At 38.2% G+C, this 21182-nt stretch overlaps 2 protein-coding genes across 2 annotated transcripts; both read left to right on the top strand.

Moving 5' to 3' along the window:
* Nucleotides 1-1555: 1555 nt before the first annotated feature.
* LOC122005442 (uncharacterized RING finger protein P32A8.03c-like) lies at nucleotides 1556-2287 on the top strand. The gene has a single exon (XM_042560480.1). The coding sequence runs from the start codon at nucleotides 1556-1558 to the stop codon at nucleotides 2285-2287; it is 732 nt and encodes a 243-aa protein (XP_042416414.1).
* A 12892-nt stretch (nucleotides 2288-15179) lies between these two features.
* Nucleotides 15180-15728, top strand: LOC122005433. Its single transcript, XM_042560468.1, has one exon. It carries the CDS (start codon nucleotides 15180-15182, stop codon nucleotides 15726-15728), a length of 549 nt encoding a protein of 182 aa, XP_042416402.1.
* The last annotated feature ends 5454 nt before the right edge of the window (nucleotides 15729-21182 follow it).

The following is a 21182-nucleotide window of genomic DNA, read 5'->3' as shown; positions in this document are numbered from 1 at the left end:
TTGACGTATCGCCTGCCTTCTCTGCGTCGCTTACTCATCCGCATGCCCTTTCCCTGTCGCTATCGTTGTTAGTGGTCAGACCCTCACCTCCAGAGGTGTAGTCATCGACATGACCACTTTCTGTAGCTATGACCTCCACATTTCCAATATCTACGAATTAGATATTAATACCGATAAATTAACTTAACGATTTCATAAATAGTAAAAAAATATTTAAAAAATTAAAATTCAGTGAAATATAGGAAATGAAGAGACGATAACGTGATTACATGAAATGAACTTGGACTTCTTCTATAGCATCCTCGGTAGACTCAGCCAATTCAAAATCAGCCGAATCCATTCTAATTTCTAGATTTGTCCCTAAAGGGCGGGCCATCAATATTAGTTTCATTTTCAATCAAAGAAACAATTCAGTCTTGATCTGATTTAGATGGACCCTTTTGCTAATGAGGTAGATATCAAATTCCGATGGGTGTATATTCTCGAGAAAAAATTTCTTTCCACCCATTACTCATTTGACGATCGGTTATAAGTTGACTCTGTAATTTACCTCCTTTCATATAATCTAATGATAAGCTATGAGAAAAAAAATGATTAACTAGGTCAGGTAACATCGAAACTGGGGCGACTGATCTGACCCAACGGAAGTTTTCCACCGACCGCGAGTGTAAATCGAAAAGCACTTGCAGTGTGCGGCCTAGAAGTCCAACATCCCTTTATTATGAGTCTCATTTAGAAGAAAAATCTTTACAAATGTACCATAAATAAGAATCAAATTATAAATATCTGGATAATAACTGAATATCTTTCTATTGCACCATAATTTCGGGGCGTAATGGACTATAAAAAAAAATGATTAATCAGGCTGGGTAACATCTAACCTGGGGTGATCGACCCGATTCCACGGAAATTTTCCACCGGCCACAAGGATAAATCCGGAAGCGCACGTGGTGGCCAACCCAGAAGCCCAACATCTTTTGATTACGCCCCTCATTTGGAGGAAAATTCCTGCAAATACACCATAGCTGAAGTTTGAACCGTGGATACCTAGGATCAGAGACAACCTAAATATCTTACCATGGCATGATAGCCTGGGGACGCGTAATGGACTATCAAAGGAGTATAGGATGAGCATAATCACATAAAAATTTAAATGGACCTATTAGGAATGATTGAATCACGCAGTCTGATTGATGAAAAAATAAAAAATAAAAAACAATTATGAAATGTCAATTGTCAATCTCTCTGTTCCGCTTTTTTGTAATTATATATTGAAAGTACTCCCTAATTTCACAGCTGCCGTATTAACATTACTTCCCTATCTATTTATTTATGTATTTATTTATTTATTTGTCAAAACCATTAACAAGAATGAAACCGGCTAAAAATTCGTAACGTCCGAATATTTTGCATAAAATGTTAGTTAAGAAGATTTCTAATTCTAATTATACGAACAGATTAAACTGATTTTATTTGAGAGTTCTATATAATGTAAACAATATCGCTAATTGTATCCTTACCATCCCTTGTTTTTGAGCTTCCCACCATCTTCTTCATGGACACCTATGTAGCATTTACGGAGATTCCTGGGTGGACGGCCGACACAAGCGGCGTCACTCTTCGCATCAAGGCGCGAGTGGTGATGCGTATCTGGCAGCCTGATCAAGACATCGAGCCCCAATTGATCTCGCACTTTTGCCGCCAGACGATTTCTTCTTCCGACCACGTCACTACCGAGCACGCTCACTTCACCATCCCCCAACCCTACTGCCACATCAGCCATCACCCCACCTGGGAGGAGCAGACGCAACGGATGTTATCTTACGTCGCAGCAAATCACGTGCGCCCTACCGACCTCGACCTTCTCTCGCTTGCTTTCCGCAGATACACCTACGCGGTGCTAGGCCAATTTCCGATCACGACGCTGGTAGCCGTTATGGAGTTCTTCTCCGTCGTTGAAATCCCATTTACTCCTTCCGCGTCTGCCAGCCAACTTCATTACTCGCTGCCTCGGGAGACCTATGAATATTTTTTTGGGGTTGAGATCACCCAGTACAATAGAGGGCCGAGGCCGGCGTCCCCAGCTACGGTGGAGGGACTCCAGATGGTAACTAAGATGGGAGAAGATAGCTCGTGTTCCATCTGCCTTGACGATTTCGAGGTGATGACTCAGGCTCTGGCAATGCCCTGCGGCCATTCATTTCACGAAGGATGTCTGAAGGAGTGGTTGCGGCGGAAAAATTCTTGCCCCCTCTGTAGATTTTCAATGCTTCCGACCACAGAGTAGCTAGCGATAGAATCTATTGCAGCGTAACTGAGAAAATTAAAGAGATTTTTTTGTTCATCTATTCCTTGGTTTGTTTGTTTGATGATCATCATCATTGTTTTTGTCTTGGATGATCGATGAGAACATCAATTTGATGTAAATATTGATGATATTTCATGATTAATTGATAAATCCATTGTTACAATTTGATTTTGATTCTGTAATTGGCTTGTGATATGTCACAGTTATGTTGATTGATTTGTTGGTGTTATTTAATCTTTCTTGATGTATTTTATACATGATCTTAGCTAGAGCGATTACTCACTAACTTAATTAATTAAGAACATGCTAAAAAAACTAACCAATTAAGACCGTACCATATGCACAATTTCTCATCTAAAACTATTAAATAATTTCATTGCGTTGGTAGTAAAAAATAATGAAAATAATAATAATAATAATAATAACAATAATAATTTGGAAATCAAAATTTCAAGAATAACATTTTTCCGGAAATGTAAGTCTTTTAAAAATATGTTGGTTTAGACTTTAGAATAAGAGTTTAAAAAAAAAACATATGATTCGTTCAAAGTAAACAAAAGAATAAGAGATTTCCTCCCTTTTTTTTTCTGCCCAACTTTGCTTTTTATTATGCAATTTGAAATATCAACATATGATTCGTTCAAAGTAAACAAAAGAATTCCTTCCTTTTTCTCTCCTCGCTTTCTCCCTCTCTAATCTCCACTCAAATGAACATAGACTTATTCTAAACAAATTGATCTCCAAAATTCTCAGCCCAATCATTTTTAATTAAAAACTTTTAATTAAATCCGAAATTGCTAAATATTTACATAGAAATAAATTGACCTTTTTTTTTTTTGAAATTACTTGATTCAACTTAACAAAAAAACTAATTGATTTTTAATATTTTTTTTTTACTTTTAAAATTAAATCAAAGAATAGACCGACAAAATTAATTTTACATTGTCAATTTTTTTCTCACTATTTAATTTCTTTTTTACTTTTTTTTTCTCCTCATCAAAGTATCTATTTTTGTTTCAAACTTTTTATTTTTTTATCAATATCCAATTTTTTATCATTGCTTTCATATACACATGACACACCCCGTTCGACGGTTCGAGCAGGTTGTTTATAAGAACAAGATAATTATTTTTTAAAATTTTATTTTTATTGATCCAAATATTTAAATATTATATGAATATTGAAGATAGACTCTTTATAAAATTATATGAGTTTAATATATTACTATATAATTTAACTAAAATAGATTTAATATTATCCTAATAATCCTTAAATATTGAAACTTATTCACTTATGATCCTATCCGAAGGTGCGAAGTAAGAAAATCGGGGAGGTGGTAATTCTGTTGATTGGATGAAGACCTCGCTCTCTGTAAAACAAAAGCAAAACTAGGAAAGAGGTTTCTGGCGTTAGCCCTCCGACGCTCAAGTCAGAAACAAGAGAGAGAAAAGTGAGTACTAAGGATAAAGATTTTTCTTGCCCTTCTTCATACCTAGCGTGTCTTTTTTATGGTGACCCTTCATCTTTTCCTATTTAATGATATTGATTACCGACAGAGGATATCTTTGTCTTGACTTCTTCCCATTTAATAATAGATGGAGTATTCTATTTAATTTTCTCTTTCCTTTATTAATTATCCGCTTTTCATTTTATTGCTTCATTAAGTGTATAATGTCAACAATATTCTTTGAGCCAGACGGGTGGTCCGCTCGCTCGGGCTCCCGCCCCGCATAGTTTGTTCTCCTGTCGACTGGACTAATTATACTTGTTTACTCAGATGGTCGATCCGACAAGGGTCTCTCCGATCGGCCAAAGATATGCTTCCCTGGTGTTGACCGCCTTGACTTTGACATATACCGTGGCAATTGACTCGTGCCATGTAGGCTTTTCCTTACCGCCGCATCACAAGCCCCCCCTTTCAAGTCTAGTCGAAGGAGGCTGCAAGTCCGACTGACTAGACCAGATGTCGTTGGAGACTCTAAAGCCCGTTCGACCCAAATGCTATAGTGTCAGATCGAACTATGCTCAATCTGTAATCGCTGGTTGGCCCACAAGTCGACGTTGCTCGGGTTCATTTCACCATTACCGGGTTCAGTCCTATGGTCATTCCTTGCGTCGATCGGGAAGATGAGCAACAACACTTGGCAAATTGTCTTCCATTATGTGTGTCCTAGGGTGAGTCTGGTCGTGGCTGACATCATCCGTATTTCTTGAAGACCGTGCAAATCCCTGCTAATTATAGCTGAGCGCGTGGCCATACCTTTTTAAATAAGTTCATTAAATGCTATCCGGTGACTGCAGGACACATGTCCCTTACTACCGTCGCATGCTCGATATGACAAGCGAACATTCACTTGTGACGAGACATGCACCTTTTTAAAATCAATGGTTGGATTTGCTTCTAGGTTTACGTAACATTGGATTAGATAACTGAGGTCGATCAATCGTGAGGTTTATAAGCCTCGCATGCTTCACCATCTTCCTCACTTTGCGTCTTCGTCTTAGTCGGTGAGCATCTCAGCGACACTGCATCCTTCGCCTTTTCCGTCGATCTCAGCGATTTCTCTAGTAAGCTCTCGTCTCCTTTTAAGTGAATCTATATATTGTTCTTTCTTAGTGTCATCTCTTTCGGTCGAGTTTCTTCGTTGCTTCCCGTCGACTTTTATTTCCAATGGCAAGCTCTTCTCAACCTCCTATTTCTGTCCCTAGGCTCTGGTATACATCCATTGAGTCCAAGTTCGACGGAGGCGATGATGAGAGTTTGAGAGCTGCCTTTGAAATTCCATCAAATTATCAAATTGGTCTTCCTTCGTCTTTTTACCGCCCGAACGAGCCGCCTTCGAGTTTTGTATGCTTCTTTAATGACCAATTTGTTGTCGGTCTGTGGTTCCCGATCCACCCTTTCTTCTCTGTCATTTGTAAATATTTTTGTATTCTTCTCCATCAACTAGTGTCGAACTCCTTTCGGCTGCTGTGTGGGGTCGTCATTCTATTTCGCCTGCACGGCATTTCCCTCACTCCTCGGCTCTTTCACTATTTCTATTATCCCAAACTGTCCGAGCCGAGGACTTTTCTCTTCCAAGCCCGAGTGGGCCTAATCTTCTTTGACAAGATGTCGTCCTCCAATAAGCATTGGAGGGACTACTACTTCTTCGTTCGCTTTCCCAAGCGGTCGGATTTCCCGACCAGGTGGCAATTAGAGGTAGCGAATCGTCCAGAGCTCAAGAAATACAAGAGCCGCTCGGACTATCTTCATGCAGCTTCTGGCTTGGTCGGTCAGAAATACCATATACACAAGTTATTGTTGGAGGGTATCCTCTATGTGTTCGGCCTGAGCCCGATCCGGATAAGGCTTCCATCGAGCCTAGGTACGCTCCTTCTTGATCTAACTTTTGAATCTAACTGATTTCTCCTTTTCTTTTGCATTCCAAGTCATTCTGCATACACGTCTGGCCGACAAAGACAAACTCGCGGACGTGAAGATCAATGTCGCGGTCATGGCTGAGCTAAAGAGCCGTGGTTTGCAGCCAGTTGGCTCTCAGGAGGATCCGCTCGGAGAGAACATGGGAATCCTAGCTCAAGGGAGAGAAGGAGTAGCTAGCCATACGGTTGGTGATGCAGTGGTTATCGTAGCAAATCCCCACCCGTGCAACTTCCAGTAATTCTAGTTATCGAGGCCTCGGAATCGGCTTCTTCAAGGGAGCCGTTGATAAGCCAGAAGAGGCGCCGCGCGGAGATTGCTGCCCGAGCCACTACCTCTGCTACACAAACTCCAACCAGGGCAAACCCACGTCTATCATCAGAGCAGAGCGAAACCTCTACACATGTGCCCGAGCAAGCGACGGTCATCCCACATAAAGTCGAGAAAGGTTTTTTTTTTTTGTTTTGTTGTGTAGGCTATTCAGAGGGGTCGCTAAAGGGACCAACAAGTGGTATCATATTCCAACAACTTCAGGAGGACTAACCACCAAACAAAGCACATGAAATGGCCTGACCGAGTATCTATCCACCAAAGTTTGAGGGAGAATTCACAAACTAGAAGAAAAGGATGGAGGTATTCTTTAAAACAGATTTTGATTTGCTTTTAATAATGAAATTTGATTTTGTAGCACCTGAGGGTAAAGAAGAATACCAATGGATGAAAAAAGAGCAGGCCGACTTCATGGCAAACGGTAAAACAAAGTTCCATTTGCTAAGCGTCTTACCACCACAAGAAGTCAATTGGATCGGAGTCTACGAGTCAAGAAAGGAGCTCTGGGAGAAATTCCTAGAACTACACAGAGGGACCTCAGAGGCAAAATTTGCAAGACGAGATCTGCTCAGGAACCATATCAGCAACATCAAATTAAAAGAAGGAGAAATTGTTGGACATCTTCACTCAAGAATAAAGGAACTCATCATTGAACTCACAAATCTCGGAGAAAAGGTAAGCCACCAAGATTCGCTAAGGTACACGCTTAATGCATTTCTTAGGACTACTAAATGAGCATCATTAGTAAATGCTTATTATATATCTAAGGATATAGAATCAAGTACTTTAGAAGAATTATTTTCAATATTTGAAGTCCATAAAACGAAATGTGCATATCTGAAGGAGTCAAAGTACAACATTGCTTTAAAGTCAAAAATGGATGAATGAGATTCTGAATCTTCTCTCGATGACGACGAAGCAACATTGATGGTAAGAAAATTTAAAAAGTTATTTAAAACTAAGAAATTTAATCAAGTGCAGGGTACAAGAAGAAAAAGAAAAGTAAGATGCTATTACTACAATGAAGAAGGGCATGTAAAAGACAACTGTCCAAAATTGAAGAGCAAAGATAAGGAAAAGAACAAGAAGCCAACTCAAACCGACAAGCATAGAAATCTCAAAGCGACGTGGGATGAAACGTTATCCGAATCGGAGATAAAAGCCCTCGCCAGACTTGCGCTAGTGGCAAGTCACCAAGAAGACGAAGTGAGCTTGTCCGAAATGAGCATCGAGAGCATCAATAAAGGGGGAGCGACATCGGAAGAAAGCGACACTTTAGGAGGAGCTTTATATTATAGGATCTACAAGGTAAGTCAAGTACGGTCTCTTTCTCCTGACAAGTTATTTCAGTTTGTAAAAATATTATCTAAAAAGTGTTGTAAGTTAGAAAAAGAAAATAAGGAATTAAAATCAACCTTAGCTGGTTCTTGTCGATTAGAAGACTTCGACAAAGTAAAAATAGAAAATGACAAATTGAAAATAAAAATAGAATATTTAAAAAATCATGCATGCTCAAATAATTAAAATATTAGGAGATATAATAGTTTAAACTGGTATTTTAAATACCATAAGGGTCAAATTAGAAAAATATCACAGAAATACATTCTTAAAAAATTTCTTGTAGGAAGGAACCTATTTTGGGTTCCAAAATCATATTTTGATTAATTTTTTTTTTGCTTTTAGAAAAAAAGTTAAATATTAATTTTTTTAAAAGACTTTGCCTAGAAAGTGGTTGTTGTTTTAATATCCAAGAAGGCCTAGTGTCTCGCCACAGCCTGAAAGTTAATTATTAAAATAAGTATTTAATTAACTAACTGTTAAGCAATTAGTTGTTATAAAAATATTTCCAATTGTTTGTCAAAAATTTTGTTAGAAATTATTCAAAAGTTAATTTTTCGAGAACTTTATCACTTAACTGTAAGAAAATTTTTAAATGTTAAAATTTTTTTAATGTTAAATTTTTAGAAATTTATTTTAACGATAATTTAAACTTTATATGAAATTATTTTCTACCTTAAATATGTTTTAAAAAAATTTTAAAGCTTAAAACTTTAATTTTTTTTAAAATTGTTCCTTAGACTTTTTATTGTTATTAAGTAGAATTTTTTTAATGTACCACATTTTTAATGTGATCAAAAGGGAGAGTAGTAAGATTAAGTCTAGGGGGAGGGTAGTACAATTTTTAATTTTTATACTTGCAAAAATCTTATTTTATAACTGTTATTTTTTTATGGTTTTACCCTAACTTAACTTAGGGTTTGCTCACATCAAAAAGGGAGAAATTGTAAGTATTCTGTGGTAATTTTAATGTGATCAACCAAGTAAAGTTAAGTCCTGTTGGTATTTAACCCTTGTGTCTAAGTGTACAGGAACTTAGGAGCACAGGAAGTCAAGCGAAAGACACAGTTAGCGAGAAGGACGGCACGAGAGAGAGCCGACGGGCTTGGTGCATCTGAAGGATAAGGTGCTACGGAAGAGTACGTTGGCAGATAAGAAGGAGGCGCACGATATTTTTGAGGGATGAGAAGCCGAAGTGAAAGATTGCTAGAAGGTCGGAAAATGGGTTCAGGTGAGCCCTATTCCAGATGGCTGAAATCACCCAAGCGAACAGAGTCAGAGCAGAAGACTCGGACCAAATCGAGCGAAACTGAAGCGGAAGAATGGGATAGAAAGTCAACAGAATGTTGACTTTCTGAATCCGAGCGGGCCCGGAGCACTTTTTATCCGGAACACGACGTTGCGCGTTCCATTGCAATGGAGATAAAAGTTTATCCCCCCCCCCCCCCCTCTCTAGGCCCCCGCCCCTCTCCAAGCACCTGGAACCCTTCCAGGTGGCTCAACCAAGGCTATAAATACAGCCTTAGTCCCAGAAGCTTAGACAGAATATTTGTAATTATTTCTCTTTCGATTTAGCTTTCTGATCTAGTGCTTTAATTGCTGTAAAGAGGCTTCTCCACATGAAGGAGAGTTTAGTGAGCTTTCAACTTTCTTGGATTAACAACCTCCCTGGTTGTCCATTTTGCCTCTTCCTTTTTAGTTTCTTATTTCTTTTATGCAAGTGTTGATTATTGTTAAACTATAAAGTCAAGAAAGGTTTTTTTTTTTTTTGTATTTTTGTTGTGTAGACTATTCCCCCCCCCCCCCCCCCTCCCTAGTCAGTCGCCAAAGGGACCAACATGGAGATAAAGCTCCTACTCCACGGCTGTCCGTAAGGTCGATGATCCCTATCCGTCGATGGATGACTCCCCGGTAAACTCCAGCTAGCTCACGTAGCTCCTTGTGAGTGGAGAAATTTCACCACAACTCTCACAAGAACACCTACGATGCTAGGGCACTGGTAGACTACTAATAGAAGTTAACCGTCTCTATTTCATCAACCTTAACTAAGCTTCCAAGCCTTGGTTATATAGGCCACGGGTTGGAAAACCTCGCCTACCAGTCGATTGGTGAAAGTACCAGTCGACTACCCTCTGTGGAGATTCGACCATTATATCCCAATAGCTCGATACCAGTCGACTGATAAAAGTACCAGTCGACTGCTCCACATTAACTGAATGAACAGAGACATTCTGTTCGTTCTCAGTCGACTACCTAATTGACTGAACTAGTTGACTGATGAAAGTATCAATCGACTGGTACCCCGAGTGCAGTCTCTCAGTACTCGGACCCTCACCCTTATGACTCACTTGACTCATCTTTGCAGCCTTGACCTCTTGCTTTCAAGCCTACTTCCTTTGTCTCTCGTCCCTCGGATGCATCCAAGCCCACAGCTCATCCCAATGTCATCCTTAGCGTATGCCTCAAAGTCACTTCCCTCGGCCCTTGTCCTTGCTACCTTGTCCACGGTCCCTCGGATGCTCCATCCTTCACCGTGCCCGAAGCCTTCAAGATGAGTTATATGTATATCCTACAAACCTGCACACTCATATACACATATCAAATACAAGGGTAAATCTAACTTAAACCCTTTGCCTAAACCATCAAAATTCATGGTCACACCAGACTATCTTGGGGCAAGATTGCTCTAACAATCTCTCCCTTTTTGATGTTTGTCAATACGTTTAAGTTAGAGAAAATAAATAGCAATAAACAATGCTAATACATATTTGGACTTACGTTACCAAGGCTACACACTTGAACTTACACCACCAAGAAATGGACTTACATTGCCAAGGCTACACACTTGAACTTACACCGCCAAGAATATATGCAACATGCATTGAAACATATCACAACGCTCCCCCTACACCTAAGCTCCCTATTGAGCTAGAATTTCTTGCAAAGGCATTTAAGGTTTTCCCAACTAAAACCTTACTTCTCCCCCTTTGTCTAATATCAAAAAGCTTCCAACAATATCCAATTGTCAAAATTTTATCATCTAAACTGACCCTAAACTCGTGTATCTATCCCCCAAGGATCTCATACACTCATGCGAGTTGACCCGGTCAAAATCAGTGCTGAAAAATAATTTCAGACTGGTATAAGTCGACTGACAAAAATACCAGTCGACTACCCTTATCGAAACAAACTCACTCAGACATTCTGTGTTCAATAAACACTATTACCAGTCGATTGGCACACTATTTTTAGCCTAAATAGTATTCTGAACCCAACTTCAGAAATGAACCCAAAATTCCAAAGACATCTAAAAATCTCCAAATTTTATGGAAAGGTATGTTTTATCCATATTTACTTGGAAAAATATATTTAAAAATATATCTATCACCAATCTCAAGATTGATAGAAAACCTAAAACTAGCTAAAATTGTTTAATGGAACCATGGCCTAAAGCTCTAGTTTTGCCTTTCTCTTGATATATTTGTCCATACTAAACCTCAATGCATCCCTAGCATTGGTTTATATGGCATCTATACATCCAAAACTAATTATCATGCAATATGAGCCCAATATCATATTTTCATGCATGAAACATAACCTAATTGTGTCAATTTCCTATGTTTGAGATTCAAATCTATCTTTAAACCATTTTGGCACATTTGATGACCCATCTAGAGTCTCAAGTAATACCCACTTGAGATCTATTGGCCATGGGTCTCAAATTGACTCTTTGAGTCCCCCCAAAAGCTCTTAACCTTAGTCATCTCCCTAGATGACTCATCTACTATGGCTACACCCATAGTCTCTTAACCTTGGACACCTTGTCCTTGGTTAACTTCTCCTTACCTTTAAATGGCTTTCCCTTTCCATTTCTTGACTTCTCCTTGCTATATTTATATGCAACTCTAGCATAAGACTTTCCCTTAGCCTTGGAGACATTAGATCGATATCCCAAACCTGATATATCATTATTGAGTCTTTGACTACCCAACACCATATTTAACCCTCTAGATCCAACCGTAAATCTCTCTAAGGTTTTCTCCAATTGATCAAGCTTTACTTTTAAAGCTTGATTCTCCCTTTCTAGATTCTTAAACCTAGAGTCAACATGTCCACCTTGGACATTACTAGACCTATCCATTTTTCTAGGCATATGTCTCCTCTTCTTGGGATTTTTGCTTAGGTTCTTCATTACCTTATTCTCCTTAGGTAATGAGAATCTAACATGTCTAGGTTTATCATGTATAGCTACCTTAGGGTTATTTCTAACATTTACCCTTCTTATATCATGATATCTATAGCCAAAATTTTACATGGGTAAACAGTGAAAATTATTCCTAGCATGCATGGGAAAATGATAATTTGAATTACATTTCAAATTAGGGTATACCTCTCTTACCCTTGAAGCTCCCCCTTGACTTAAGCTTTTTTTCTTCTTCTCCCATTTCTTCAAATGTGCAAGCTTCTTGATCTCCCTCTTCTTAGGGCATTTGGTGTGAAAGTGATCCTTTTCCCCACATGTGAAGCATACTATACGCATTCTCCTCTTTTGGGTATCTTCATTCCTACAACCCATGTTAGTATTTAAAGTAAATTAATTGGCCTTAGGAGTTACCTTCTTCTTACCCATTGGACACCTATTCATGTAGTGTCCCTTGTCATTACAACTGAAGCAAATGATGTTATTCTTTGACTTCACTCTGGTGGAGGTGCTAGCTACGTTGACCACTTCCAAAATCACTTCTTCATCCATCTTGGCTTCTTCTTCAACCTTTGATGATATTTCTTCATCTACACTTATGGATGGCACTTCCTTATCCTTCTCCTCCTTGGATGATACCTCTGTTGGTACCCTGTGGCAGTTTCGATAAGGATGGCGCGGGAAGGGAGTCGACTGGCTTGGTGTATCCGAGGGATGAGGTGCTACGGAAGAGTACACCGGTGGATGAGAAGGATGTGTGTGGTGGTCCGAGGGACAAGAAGTGGGGGAGGAAGGCTGCTCAAGGAGAAGGCTGCTCGAGGAGAAGACCAGAAAATGGGTTCGGGTGAGCCCTATTCAGGTTGGCTGAAATCTTCCAAGCGAATGGAGCAGCGGAAGAGCAAAACAGAGCTGTTGGAGCTGCTGGAGGCACCCTCGCGCCTTTCTGGCGGAAGGCGCCTTCAAACTATTGAAGACATCTTCAACCCCTCATGGAAGGTGCCTTCAATCACTTGAAGGCACCTTAGACTAGGCAAAAAGTGGTCGTTGGAGAGGATAAAGTCTTATCCTCACATGCCTCGCTGGAGACGCCTTCCAACTTGTAGGAGGTGCCTCCAGCCCCGGATAGAATTTTTCAAGGGTTATAAAAAGACCCATGGAGCTAGGAAATCATCATTAACTCTTGTATTCATTACTTAACAATTGTCTGAGCATTCAACGAGTGTAAGAGACTTCTCCACCTTCATCGAAGGAAACTTTTAGTGCTTTTCATTTGTCTTGGATTAACAACCACCTAAGTTATAACCAAGTAAATTTCTTTGTCTCTTCTTTCATTTTTATTTGTTTAATTTACTTGTTATAATTATATTGTTGCTACTAATCTGATTTGAAAGTTGGGAAAGGTTCATTTTTTTTAATAGGAAATTCATCCCTCCTCTTGCCAGCTCACCTGGACTAACAACCTCATCTTCTTTCTCCTCGGAAGTCGAGCACACATTATCTTCCGGTTGCTCCTCCTCAACTTCTTGGGCCATTGAACCCTTCTTCTTAGGCTCTTCCTTTTCGTTTGTAGGGTTAGGTTCTTCTTTTAGACCCAACATTATCTTGCTCCATAAGTTATGAGCATTCTCGTACTCGCTTACATCACTTATTACGTTAGAAGGTAAAATATCAATTAAAATCGATATTACCTTCTCATTTATCTTTGATCGTGATCGTTATTCCTCGGTCCAATATCTTGGTCAGAGTCTTTTCTCTTTTTTATCTCTTAGAACTTTGAACGGCTCCTTGACAATCATCATGATGTCTCAATCCGTTTTGAAGAAAACCTTCATCTTCATCATCCAATATGTGATGTCCATTAGACTTCCTCCTTCATACTTTGGAGGTTCAATCAAGTCAGTCATCTACTTGAAGTTACTCTTCTCGGCGATTAGTTCGGTAAAGTGCGACCTCATTTTGATACCACTTGTTGAAGATCGGATAACTGGATAGAAGGGGGGTCGGATAGACGGTGCCCCCAATTTACGGTTCTTCTTACACTTGTTAGTTGTGCAGCGAAATAATACAAAATAAACAAGCTAAACACTAAAGGTAATAACAAATCGTTAACACGCTCGTTTAACGTGGTTCAGAGATAAAGCTCCTACTCTATGGCTATCCGAAAGGTGAACGATCTCGATCTATCAGTGGATGACTTCCCGGTAAACTCCGGCTAGTTCACATAGCTCCTTGTGGGTGGAAAAATCTCTCCACAACTCTCACAAGAACACTTGCGATGTTAGGGCACTGGTAGACTGCTAATAGGGGTTAACCATATCTATTTCGTCAACCTTAACCAAGCTTCCAAGCCTTAATTATATAGGCCACAGGTTAGAAAACCTCGCATACCAGTCAACTGCCCTCTATAGAGATTCAACTGTTACATCCCAACAACTCGATACTAGTCAACTAGCAAAAGTATCAGTCGACTGCTATATACTGGCAGAACAAACAGAGGCATTCTGTTTGCTCCCAATCAACTGAACCAGTTGACTGATGAAAGTATCAATCAACTGGTACCCCGAGTACAATCTCTCAGCACTCAGATCCTCACCCTTACGACTCACATGACTCTTCCTTGCAACCTTAACCTCTTGCCTTCAACCCTACTTCCTTTGACTTTCGTCCCTCGGATGCATCCAAGCCCGCGACTTGTCCCAATGTCATCTTTCGCGTATGCCTCGAAGTCACTTCCCTCAGCCCTTGTCCTTGCTGCCTTGTCCACGGTCCCTCAGATGCTCCATCCTTCACCGGACCCGAAGTTATCAAGCTGAGTCATATGTATATCATGCAAATCTGTACACTCATATACACATATCAAATATAAAGATAAACCTAACTTAAACTCTTTGTCTAAATCATCAAAACTCATGGTCACACTTAATCATCTTGAAGCAAGATTGCTCCAACAGTAATGACTCTGGATAAAGTCATGTTCGTTGCCCTACAGAAGATGGAGGTCATAGACGAGGACTCCTTCAAAAATCCAAACTGACATGAGCCATGAAGAAGCTCCCATGGAAGCTCCACCTTCTGGTAACACTCTAAATTTAGTCATTAAACATGAAGATTGGAGCACAAATTGCAACAGAGCTATAATTGCAGTGCTAATTCAACTGAGAGCTCCATGAGGGGTTACGAAATAGTGGGGGTTCCCACGAAGCCATGGTGCAAACCATGGCAGAGGATCAACTGGGTGAGGTAGTGGAGGAGAAGAGAATCTTCAGGTTGGAGAATGTTTATGTGGGAGGGCTCAAGTTGGGCTCCAACAATAAGAGTACTGCATGGGTTAGAGAGAACCAGAGGTTGACGACCATGCAATGGCTAGTGGAGAATGCAACTGCTACATTGGCTAGCCTCTCTACTGTCCATGAATTCAAGAAGATGATCGTGGACGAGTAGGGGTGATGCTACTGCACTAGCTGATTTACTAATGCAAGGAATTATGTCTAATAAGATAATTATGAACCTTTTATCAAATTATATAAAGCAATTGATTGTAGACCTTTTACTAACGCAAGACCGAAGAGGTTAGCAAGCCAATGTACGATGATTATGAAATTGACAAGGTAGTCTTTATCGTCCACACGTCATTCCTAGCCGTTAAATTCTTGCTCGTTGATACTGGTGCAAGGACCCTCTCGGATAAACCTCCTATTGATGGAAAAGTAGTTGGAATAGATGGGTGTAATGAACCTGAGCATGCATATGCCTTCGTATACATAAAAGCTGACAACGATTCAAAGAAGATTGTGTTAGTAAAGTGCTTGCCTATGGGGCGTACTTCCAATATTGATGTATTGGATCTTAATGAACAACAAAAGGATACTTTGAATCTCCATATCAACATAAAGGAATACATGTCAAATTTGGCAGACCAGAATAACAATTATCCGAAGATGTATAAGAATTTTAAGGCTCTTGTTGATAATCTGGGAGTTGGACTTCTATCCAAGTTGGAGTCGCGTCGGGTGGTGGTTTTTTATGGAATTGTTAAAACAAACACTAATAGAAGTGCACCAGCTGCTAACAGATTTACAGATTTTGTATCAAATGATCTTTTTCCTGGGTTACCACCTAAACTACTCTAAACTCAAGGATGGGTTCTTCCAACCTGAGGTAATTGATGCAAGGAGGATCCATAGTTTATTATTATTTTTTTGGTTAATTTTAACCTTTTTGATATTTAAGGCATTTTGGTATTTTAAATATTTTTAGTAAGTTTTATCTATTATATTTTTAGATTTTAAGTTCATTTAAAGATTTTAAATTATAAGTCTGTTAATAATTTTTTCTTTATTTTAAAATTTTCTTTTCGCTTTTTACAAGATAGAAATTGGAGTCTATATATTTATATTTTTTTATGCAAAAGTGTAAAGTCTATATAAATATTAAATATGTAATTAGTTGTTTGAGAATTAATCCTCTGTTCTTAATAAAGTTTGAAAAAAATATCATAGAACGGTAGGTTTCTCTTTGTTTTTGGCATTTTCTTTTCTCATCTTTTCTTCAATTCCCTTTTCTTGTTAGCCTATAGGATAATTGTTATCCTATCTAGCATCACTTACCTGGACAAATATAATAAATAACAAACAAATAAAATTTTTATTTAGACTAATTCGAATAAACATCTAGAATAAGCATCTAGAATTTTATTCAACACTAACGATTGTGTATACGCGTTGCATGAGCTAAGCACCTTAAACCAGAGGAAGAATTGACCTACAAAAAATAGTTTTAATTTTTTAGTATTGCCCCTACTTTTATAAGTGACTTCGCTCCTGGTTACATGCGTAATATAAGACATAAACGTGTCCATAAATTAGGTAAGAGTGTGTCAAACCAACGGACTCCCTCTTATAAAAAATTATTTTGATATCACATTTAATCTTAGTAAAAAAAAATCAAGAAAAGTATGTTTTTTAAAATCACCGGCCCAAAGTATTTATAAAAACTTCTCTGCTCACAGTGTTACTAATTTTAAGATATGGGACTAAAACGAACTCTAGATTTCTAATTGATTAATGGAAAAAAATTTTAATAATACGCTGAGTCTCGAACTCTAGATTCTGGATTAATGAGAAAAATTTCCAACAATACACCCCAGTTGAGTCTCGAACTCTAGATCACTGATTGATTAATGAACAAAAATTCTCAATAATACACCGCACCTGAGTCTTGAACTTAAGATCTCATTTGTGAAAATTACTAATAAATTTTAAAATTATTTTCTATGTAAAAAGAAAAAAAGAACATCAATATAATTTTATGTTAGGTTTCATCAAAATTAGTTAATAAAAGAGTAAATTCTTAATAAAAAATAGTAAAATTAGTTACTAGTATCAACAATAAAACATATTAAATTATAATAAAATTCTAATAGCTTAAAATTTATTTAGACGTTAAAATGATAAGGGTGATCATTTTTAAAAAAAAAATTGTTATTTTGTATTGAACGGATGAGGAATTCCCACTTTCTATTCGTATCAAACAAGAATGAGCGAGAAAGGGAGATCAGAGGAGAGAAGATCCTTTTAAATTGTAAAATCACTTACGAGGAAGAAGAGAAAAGCATGAGATATGGGAAGAGAATCGATATATAATTAAAAAAATAATTAAAGAAATTTTGTAATATAAATAATATTAGAATATAAGGACTCTAAAATCATCCATATCAATTTTTCTATCTAAAATGTATAATCTAAAGTTAAAAAATATTTATTAAATTTAAATATTTATTTTTTAATACATCATATATCAATTTTTCTTTTTTTCTCTCTCCTCTACAATATTTAAGAATTAAATTCATTCTCTAAATTTAGAAAATTATTATTATAAATATATAATTTAGGGAATGAATAGTATAACTAATGTAAAAAAATTTTAGTTACTTTATCTAAAATTTTAAATAAAATTTTTAAATTATATATTTAGAAAATAGATAGTATAATTGATATAAAAAAAATTTAACTAGTTTATCTAAAATTTAAAATAATATCTTTAAATAAAATATCTATATAAATAAATTTACAGTGCCATAAACTAAGGATCTACTTCTAATTTCTTTTCCTCCATTCATTTATGTTTATTTATTATTATTTTTAGTTCCGAATCTGTATTGACAAGTAATTTGACTCGTTTACATCAAAGTTGCCTATTATTATTATTATTATTATTATTATTATTATTATTATTATAATAAGTTGAAATTCAACTATTGCATTGTAATTTCTAACAGCGGTCTAATCCGAATTATTAGGAATCTAATAGTTCTAATTTAACTGACTTCATTTGATGAAATGAGGATTTTATATAAATTAAACAAGTCCGCCCTATCTCAATCTACCCCATCAATTCTTTCTTTCACAGCTTCTCCTAAACTACCGCTTCTCTTCTCTTCTCCTTCTTCATGGATCCTGCAGCTTCAGCCAACTCCAAGAGGATCAACGCAGACGCCTCCGTTTCATCGAGGGAGATACCTGGCTGGGTGGCCGACACAGCCGGCGTCACTCTTCACATTAAGGCGCGAGTGGTGACATGGCTCGTACAGCCTCATCAAGACATAGAGCCCCGATTCATCTCGCACTTCTGCCGCCAGACGATTTCGTCTTCCGACCACGTCACAACCGAGTGCGCCCATTTCACCATCCCCCAGCCCTACTGCCACATCAGCCATCGGCCCACCTGCGAGGAGCAGACGGAGCAGATGTTCTTCCATGTCGCGGCGAATCATGTGAGCCCCGCCGACCTCGACCTTCTCGCTCAAGCTTTCCGAAGATACACCTACACGGTGTTTGACCGATTTCCAATCACGGAGTTGGTCTCTATGGAGTTCTTTTCCATCATTGAAATCCCCATCACTCCTTCCCCTTCTACCGGCCGCCTTCGCTATTTGATTCCTCAAGAGGCCAATGAATATTTTTTTGGAGGCGACCAAGATATCAACTTCGTCCAGTTCAACAAAGGGCCGAGGTCGGCGTCCACAGCGGCGGTGGTGGGGCTCCAGATGGTCACTACGACAGCAGAAGATAGCTCATGTTCCATCTGCCTCGACGATTTCAAGGTGATGACTCAAGCTCTGGCAATGCCTTGCGGCCATTCGTTTCACGAGGTGTGTCTGAAAGAGTGTTGCGACGGAGAAATTCTTGCCCCCTCTGCAGATTCTCACTTCCCACCACAGAGTAGCGACTGGATCGATCTATTACAACATAACTGAGAAAATTAAAGAGATTCCTCTATTCATCCATTCCTTGGCTTGTTTAACGATCATTGTGTAGATCTATATTCTAAATATATGATAGACAAATAAAATAAAACGGTAAAAACTTGCAACGATCTCCCGCAGATCCGCAATCGGCAATGACGAAAACTTGCTGTCGGAACAGCGATCACAAGATCGGAAAGCCCTCCCCAATTCCACAAACCAAATCCCACCATCTTGGATATTCACCTCTTACTCTCGTCTCCAATACACCCTGATTCTCATCATTGATCCTTTGACGCATCCCCTTTATATAGGGAAATAAACCAGGGGCATAATGGACCTTTTTCATTATGAGTAGTGGAGAACATGGGCCATGTTCCCATATCTCCACTCTCCCCATTTCCAACATCTCCCACTCGTCCAAGGTAAGTCACTAAGACTAGTTCATTCAGGTAAGTCACAAAGACTTAATGAGTCACATAGACTATCAGAGAGTTTGGTCACATAGACCATATGAGAACATCCAATCCATACTTAGAGAAAATGGTTCGTGCGACAACAAGCACACTAAGCGATAGTTGCTAACAAGATTGTTACACCTTAACTTAGCCGCTCGTTAAGCAATCAATGCTAATAAAGTTGTTACACTTTGCTTAGCCGCTCAAATAAATTAGAGACACACTCTTCATGGCACTTAGCCACTTTCCTGGTGGCACATAACCTTTATCCAGGATCCATGCAATCTTCAAGTGACACACAACCATTATCTTGAAGATATCTATGTCTTGCTATTTACCCAGATTAAATAATTTTCATTTACATCGATATGAACATCTCTAATCCCTTATAATGACCATTATGTCATGAGCATGTTCCATATCCTATATTCACATTCATTTCCGTACATAACAGAAATGGGTCGACCAGTGAATAACAACAAAAATTGTAAATATATTTAATCTTCCTTTTTAGTTAGAATCAATTCATTTTAATCAGTCGCTTTCCTAGTTATGCTCCATAGACCGAATCATCCATAGCCATAGGATACACGCTAAAGTAGCAGACACTGATTAAAACTTCAAGTAAACAGCTAAATAGTCACTAAGGTAAAAATTGAGATTAACATATAATCTCAAAGGTCTCACATAGTAGAGAAACAGAAATTCTTTCTCCTACTACCTTTATTGTCGCAATAGCACATGTGGTATGAATCACATGCTACGATGTTATTCTCTTTACTAAAAAGAGCGCATGTTGTCTTCAAATTTAACATCGTACAGATTTTGATCTAGACATACCTAATGTCTAATCCTGGATTCAACATATGAATTCAAATCTGGCTTTCAACAGGTTCAGTAAATAGTGGGTTCATTTACTTAGATCATTATTTACACATAAATGATCTCATCTTGACACAATTATCAAGGCGACCTCAACTTATGAATCTGTCTCTAATTTCATAATTTCAGCTACATAAGCTGTTTCATAAGTAACGGTCTTACCCCTATTTGTACTTAACAAACAAAGATGATTGTCCATGTGAGTGGACCAATCTCCACCTGCCAACATGCTCACCGAGATCTTATTTGAATGTAACAGATACAACATATACACTGAATAAATTATGGCAAATGACACAATCAAAATACAAAGTCTGATTGTTATTTCAATGGTGTTACATTCTACGAAGTCCCAAAGACTTTACATGTTCTTTAAATGACTCTTTAGTCATTGACTTAGTAAAAGGATCTGCAAGCATAACACGTGTAGGGACATACTCAAGAATGACTTTTCTTTTAGCCACAATATCCCTTACAAAATTATATTTAATTTCTATATGCTTGTCTTTGCTATGATATTTGAGATCCTTGGAAAAAAACTATTTTGATCTGTCACGGTGAGCGATTCTTGGACTCCCACTATCCTCGGAATTTTCGGATGCTTGAAACCTCCTCAACAGGGCTTCTTGCACAATTCTTGAACATGCCACATATTCTTCCATAGTAAAGCTACACAAGCTTGTTTCTTGTTGGAAGATGGCGCCACCATTCAGCAAGAATGCATAGTCCGATGTGGATTTTCTATCATCTAGGTCTCCAGCCTGCATCTGAATAACCTTTCGGACTCATATCTGATCCTTGAAAACAGAGACAATAATTTTCAGATATCTGAATATCCTTTTTACTATCTTCTAGTGTCTCGGTCCTGGGTTTGACTGGAAGCGACTGACCAAGCCCACAACATAGCTGATATCGGGACGTGTACACAACATAGTGTACATCAAACTACCAATAGCACTGGCATATGATTTTTGATTCATCTCAGCTATTTCCTCTGGAGT

The sequence above is a fragment of the Zingiber officinale genome, chromosome 1A (genome assembly GCF_018446385.1).
Source record: "Zingiber officinale cultivar Zhangliang chromosome 1A, Zo_v1.1, whole genome shotgun sequence".
Classification (NCBI taxonomy): domain Eukaryota; kingdom Viridiplantae; phylum Streptophyta; class Magnoliopsida; order Zingiberales; family Zingiberaceae; genus Zingiber; species Zingiber officinale.
Note: the sequence above shows the minus strand (reverse complement) of the source record. Positions and strands in the feature narration are given on the sequence as shown.